The following is a 7,038-nucleotide window of genomic DNA, read 5'->3' as shown; positions in this document are numbered from 1 at the left end:
AATTATAAGATGTTTGTCTGTCATTGGGATTTTCTAAAAATTACTTGTAACATCTTTAATGTTTAAATTAATTAAATTATACATTCCAAACAGAAGGAAAAAGAAGTATTAAAGAAAACAATGCTAGTCTATTTTGAACTTGCAATGGAAACATGCTAGATCAGTAACTGGGTACTGCAGTTGCAATACAATGCATGTGAGGAAGTAGGAAGGCGACTAGACGTTAGATGTGAATGCAAAGCGTGGCTGTGGGAAAGGTGCTGCTCCTAAATTATTGAAAGAATTCATCAAAAGATTGCAAAACTTTTTCACTTGATCTCATCGAGACAGCAGCTTGACAAAATGCATGGAAAGGTATGTTCTCAAGAACCAGATTAATGCAAGTGCTTCTTCTATGTTTCAATTTTTATATATATATATATATATATATATATATATATATATATATAGATAGATAGATAGATAGATAGATAGATAGATAGATAGATAGATAGATAGATAGATAGATAGATAGATAGATGAGAGAGATGTGTGTGAGGGTAATATGTGTACATATGTATGTATATATGTATGTGTGAATGTACAGTATGTGTATAATCAGCTCATGCTTGCATTCACACTTTATTCTTTCTTACTCTTGGTGACCTCCTCTCTCTGTCTCTTCCATACGCTGTGAAAAACACAATCTTAGTACAATCCAAACCCACAGTATTATCTATATATATAATATATACACTGTATTTAATACTGCTAACTGTAGCGCTACTGGGAAAGTGACCTCAAATATCCAAGCATAAACAAATAAGCCCCAATGCGCATCCAATGTGGCACTTATTTTATTTAATTGCTGTATGTTTTTTCTTCTCATAAGTATGTTATTTAATCAAATCTTTTGGCCAAACATGTTAAGGCGGTGACCCTTTCAAGGTAAACCATTTCAGCAGGTTCCTACATTACCAATTTGTATTATCTGTTTAAGATTTCCTCCACTGCATGAAAAGAAGCAAAACAATTCTATAGTCAATAGCATGGGATCTGTGACATGTATGTGGTGCCTAGAGGGTCTGCCCTGATGTGGTGACGGGCTTAATATGTTTGGCCAAATTATTAAACTAAATGACCCATACTTATGAGAAGAAAAATATATAAATGAGCTAAATTATTTTTCGTACTGGCTGGGCATTGGGGCTTCTTTGTTGATTGTTGTGAATATGCTGTGAAGCAGTTTCTCCATCTCTGTAAAGCTTCTGAGCTTCACATATACAGTATGTATGGAGCTCACAGTCTTCACTGAGATGGAGAAGTGGAGTCACAGCATACTGAATAAGAGCCCTTGGTTACTCTCCAATAATGTATTTGTGGTAAACAAATAAAATAACTCTTTTCTTTCCTTATCTGAAAACATATTAAGTATGTTGTAGATTAAAAAATAAAAATAAATATATAAATATATTAATACATTTTATTATTGTTTCAACACTTTAATTAATTTACATGCTGTTTCACCTGTATGCAGTGAAGCTAAGGTTGTAATTTAATTAGAAAGATGGCAGACAAAGAATACGTCATGAAAACGAATCAGCCTTGGATAAAATGTTTTATCACTTTTTCTTTTTACAAGATTCTTAATATTATGTGTGGCCCGGTCCCCCTTCATCCCCTTACCTTCCGCTGTGGCTGTGACCGGCAGCGGAGGATAGGGAGGGTTGTGGGTGGCACGCAGCTGCGGCGGAGGTGATCAAGTCGCTGGAGGCTCCCGGCAGCTCCCTTTTCAGGGAACTGCCATCTTCGTACAAGCATGGGGGACACAGCCAGGACGCGGCAGCGACCTGGCATCTGATGGTCTGGGACCAGATCACCATACACACAGAGAGACAATTATGGTGGGACCCTCAGCTGGACACCACCCAACGTGGAGGCGGACTCATCGCTGACGACGACGGCGTGGGACTGGACGGCCCCCCTTGTCTTCAGTCGGCGCTACCGGGTGCTGGAGCACCCGGCAGGTATCTTCAAGTGCACCAACAGACAACACTTTAGTTGTGGGCAGCGCTCCAAATTGGAGGTATATCCTATCCGAGTGTAGATACTGTGTTGGAGGGCACTGTCGGGTTACGGCCGTGGGTTGCCTATTTGGTGCGGGTGTTATATTGTTATTTCTTTTTCATATGCATGCAGTAAACTGTTATCTTTATCGGTGTGTGTATTAATGGGTCCTGTGATGGGGTTATCCAACATTGGGCCTCATGCTGTAAGGCTGGGGAATAAAAACCGCAGGATTTTTAAAACCGCTTTTTTGCAGTGTTGCTATCACAGTATGCAGAAAGGCCAGAATACCAGTGATAACAACATTTGCAGAAATGGCGAGTAGCCTGCAGCGATAGGATCTGCCCTCTGAAAAGAAATTACCCGGAGTTCTATCTGCTACAGAGAGAGAGCCATCTCTCCCTGCGCAAATCTCGCCGGGAATTTCTTATTTTTTCATTTTAATACTAGTGTAGATGAGCAGGGGGTCTTGGGAGCAGAACCACGTTGGTTTCAGGTCCGGGGACCCCCTGCTTAATGAGATACAGGACCCGTTATGGGGTGCCGGTATCTCCTATGCATTGGATTCCCACAGTCACATGACGTGGGACATTTAAATGCATAGGCGATACCTGCACCCCATAACGGGGTCTGTATCTCTGGAAGCAGGGGGTCCCCGGACCTCAAATCAATGCGGTTCTGCTCCGCAGACCCTCTGTTCATCTACACTAGTATTAAAATACAAATTTAAACAATTTAAAAATGCATTACAATAGCGGCTATCTGCTATTGTAATTAAGCTTCTTTAATGTAATTTTCATTAACAGTGTGTGGGAGCATTGGGTCTCCTGAGATGAAACGCTTTGATTTCAGCCTCGGGGACCCCTGCTTCCCGAGTTACAGGCCCTGGTATTTAAATCCCCTGGTTATTTCACGCTATTTCACGCGGATGCTTTAAAAATGGCGGTGGTACCGACACCCGATGCCCCATACTAGGGCCTGTAACTCGGGAATCAGAGGGTCCCTGAGGCTGAAATCAAAGCGGTTCAGCTCAGAAACATGCAACAGTACTCTCTATTTGCAGCCCCAGGTGAGAGTGGATTTGTCCTTGGAGGGAGCAGGGGAAGAATAACTATGCCAGGGTTTGCATACAAACTCTATATACAACATAACACCCTACAAATAAAACACTAAAAGCATAACATGTATACTGTATGTGCATAGTTTGTCTTTAGTGGCCCAAGTGGTCATCTTTTGTCAATGTGTTTTTATCATCCATTCTAGATAGGCCAGAAAAGACTAGCCAATGTCTATGTGGCCATTATATACATAAACAAGCTTAGCCTGATGTCAGCCTTTTGTAGGTGCAAAAAAGGGGCAATAATTTTTATTGGTAGCCCAATAACGCTAGGTATCAGAGTCTAGTGAGCAGGCAGGGAGAATGTAACGGGGAATGTAACGGGGACTTCAATATTTTAATAAATCCTCCTCAGAGCTCTGAGAATCCAGCAGAAAGTTAATTGCAATCACTCATTAACTTGTCTCCACCTGAACTAATGAGAGCTCTGTAAAAAGCCTCATGTGAGACACAGGGCAGAGATTCCTTAGCTCACAAGTGCGCTGACATAAGGAGAAGGAGGACAGACTAGAGTTTTCCTAAGCCCACAACTGGGCTGACCTGAGGAAAAGATGATGTCTTGATGCACACAGAAGGACTGTATGCTGACAGCAAGACAAGGGGACAAGACCTTTATACCTGGACGCAGAGAGTGCCATAGCACACAAGGATGCTGACCCAGGAGAACAGAGATGTATTCCCCTACAGCAGGGGTCTCAAAACTACAGCCTGGGGGCCACTTCAGGCCCCAACAATATTTTATCTGGCCCGCTGCAACTTGAAATATATATTTTTTGCTCATTATATATAATTTCCCAGTGTAAGCACGGCATCCTTTCCCGTGCACCAGACTCTTTGTCAGACATGTCTGACATCCACCTCTTCTTTTTTCTTGCCTTCCAGTTGAAGAGTCCTTCTTTTGGGGCAAGTACTAGGCCTTCTGGACCTGCAGTTCGTGAAGATGCACCTCCATATTTTTTCTTTTGTGCTCAGAGTCTCCTTTATACCATTGTCTTTATGGACATTGGTTTCCGTGGCATCCAGATGCTTAGGAACGGCCAATGCCTTTTCCTGTAATGGAAACAGTTGTGCATTCCTGTTCCTCAGAGCCTCACACCGTTATAACTCTTCCGCTCTCTTTTCCACAGACTCCTTCTCAAGGGTCTTCTTCGTATTAGGAACCTCCCGTTGAGCAGCAATAGCATCCAACGTAGCATCCCGCTCAGTCTTCAGAGCCTCTGGCTCCTTGCCTAGGTCATGCTTTTGTTTCTCTGCCATCTTGCGGCCAGCACGCTCAGGTTCCAGGTCCTTCCTCAGATCTTGAAGCTGTCCTGTATTTCTTTTTCCACTCAGTGCAGCAACCAGTTCAGCTTCTTTGGCATTGAGTCGTGATTCCACATCTGTCAGCTGATTCAGCGCAAGGCTTAAGCCTGTTTCCTTTTTTTTATTTCTGGCATGCAGCTGTCGGTGCGCCTTCAGGATCTTGACCAGCTCCTGCTGCAGCTGGGTCCTCTCATTTGCCTTCATCTCTTCCCAGTGCTTGCTCTGGGTTTGTGTCAGCACATCCTTCAGATTTTGGATCTCTGCAGTTTTTCCTGCTGAATTGCTGCTGCTTCTCTTTTCCACGCCTCTTTCTCCTGGGTGTACTGACTTTTGGGGATGGAGCAGCCTCTCTGCTTCTCCAGCTCTTTCTCCAGTTTGAGGTTGTCCTCCTGCAGATTTGTGAGTTGCTGGGGCGTGTGTTCAGCTAACTGCTTTAGTTCTAGACTTTTCTGCAGGTTTAATTCTGTAACCATTTTTTCCAACGTCAACTTTTCAGACTCCAAGGTTTTGAAGTTTTTTGTTTTTTCGTATTCTGCTTCCAGTGATGCTCGGGTAAGGCTCAGGGTGGCCTTCAGCTCCTCATGCTGCTCGGTAGGGACCCACTGGATACTCAGTCAATCCTGTAGTACTTGATGCTTTACTTTACCTAGCTCTGTTTTGAACGTGCAAACTTCTCACTGAGAAACTTCTAGCTTGGTGATGAGGTGTTGAACGTCTTGCTGAGACACCTCATACAACCGTTTCCAGTCAACACTCTTTTTTCTTACTCACTTGGCTTTCTGTTTATGGCGGTATCGGTAGCCTTTGTCATCCTAAGGCTAGTCGTCATTCCTGTAACGATTGTGCCAAGCGCTCTGGGCTGTAGTTCATCTCTGGTCTTTCCTGACCCCACGGGGTAAACTTTTCCTGCAGCTTCTGTTGCACACGGAGGCTGTCCTTTATGCAGGGCCACATACAGTAGGAGTCCTCCTCCTCTTCTGAACTGCAAGGATTGTGTTTAACCATAGAAACCCAGTGTGAAAAAATGCCCCACAGTAAGGTTACATTCCATTTGGTCTGCGTTCCGAGGGCAAACTCTGGCCACATGTCCAAGTTCATGGCATTTGTAGCACTCTGTAAGCTTTCCAAAACTGGGTCTGGGTTTTGTCTCCAGTCTACTGGGAATAATGGGACCAGAGTCCCTCCTAGGTCCTGTGGGACTTCCCACTCCTTTATGCAACTCTATGCATCCTTGGGGGCTGTTATTCCAAGAAATAGTCTTACTGGACCTCCTGACCCACAGGAAGCGAGAACCGGAAAACTCCTCTGCGCTTGAACTCCTGGACATCTCCTCGGCAGTCAAGTGATGTTCAACTAAGGCGACCTACTGCTCTGCGTCTTTGGGGTCACTCTGGCTCACCCACTTCTGGATGGTGCGGGGAAGACCCCTCGGAACCGGTCTATGACGACTCTTTCGACAACTGCGGCGGTGGTACATACCTCAGCGCAGACACCCTGGATGAATATTAAGTCCCTTCCACATTGGACTATTTGACATTGAATGTTTCGCTGCGTGCGATGGTGTTTCCAATTTGGATTTTTTTTCCTTGGCGTGTGTATAAGGTTATAGAGTTGAGAGTGGGGAGTCTTCTCTATATCATAACCCCAGGAGGGGAACCGTTGGGCCCAAACCACGAGGGCGACCCCTAGCTGTGCCATAATCTCAGCCTTCAGGGTGTCATAGTTTTTAGCTTGCTCTGGCTCCAAGTCATAATAGGTTTTTTGTGAGTCACCCACCAGGAATGGAGCAATTATTCCAGCCCACTGCTCCGCTGGCCACCCTTCGCGTACTGCAGTGCGTTCGAAAATGGACAGGTACGTCTCAACGTCATCGTCCATCGTAATTTTCTGAATGAGGTGCGATTTTATCTGGTGAGTGACCTGTGGGGCCCCGCTAGTCTGGGCGGTAATTCTCTCTCCCAACACTAGGAGCTCCTGGTGTAGGCAAAGTTGCGCCTCGTGTTGCTCTTCCATTAGAATCTGATGTTGAGACCGCGACAGCTACTCTACTAACAATGCAGTGCTTTCATTTTGGGACTTTGTCATTTGTTGTAAACCTTGCATTAAGGTAGCAGCATTCTCTGTTTGTATTTTTGAAGATTGTTATACCAGTGATGCAGTATCTTCTTGGGTCTTTGCCAATTTCTGCAAAACTTGCATTAGGATACCAGAACTTTCTGTTTGTCTGTGCTGAAGCATGGTGAGAAATTCCTCCATTTTCTACCTTCAGGTGTATTCTTCACCTTGACCTATTGGAGGCGCTATTTCCTTTACACAGCACAGCAATCCTTTCTTTACACTCAGCACTTGCTAGCTGCAATTTTCACTTTCTTCAGAAAAAAAATTGGTTTTCTGCTTGGGTTCAGCACCTTAACATATCTTCATCTACTGACCTCTGGGTGCTATTGCATCCACACTTCTCACATTCTCTGTGTATGCTGTAAGCACAACAGGTCATACACATTGGGACAGATTTTGCTTGCAGAATTTTGGCTGTTCACTTCAGTTGGTTTGCCATTTTAAATCCACGCATT

The 7,038-nt window shown here is 44.2% G+C and overlaps 1 protein-coding gene across 1 annotated transcript in view; it reads left to right on the top strand.

The window, feature by feature from the left end:
- The first annotated feature begins 224 nt into the window (after nucleotides 1–224).
- Nucleotides 225–7,038, top strand: part of TLR7 (toll like receptor 7) — a 29,351-nt gene continuing 22,537 nt past the window's right edge. The window contains exon 1 of the mRNA XM_075590221.1: nucleotides 225–354. Within this exon, the coding sequence (XP_075446336.1) occupies nucleotides 343–354 (12 nt within the window). The 5' untranslated portion in view covers nucleotides 225–342. The remainder of the gene's footprint in view (nucleotides 355–7,038) is intronic.

This window comes from Ascaphus truei, chromosome 3 (assembly GCF_040206685.1).
Source record: "Ascaphus truei isolate aAscTru1 chromosome 3, aAscTru1.hap1, whole genome shotgun sequence".
Lineage (NCBI taxonomy): Eukaryota > Metazoa > Chordata > Amphibia > Anura > Ascaphidae > Ascaphus > Ascaphus truei.
The sequence above is the reverse complement of the archived record's forward strand: the minus strand, read 5'-3'. Positions and strand labels throughout refer to the sequence as shown.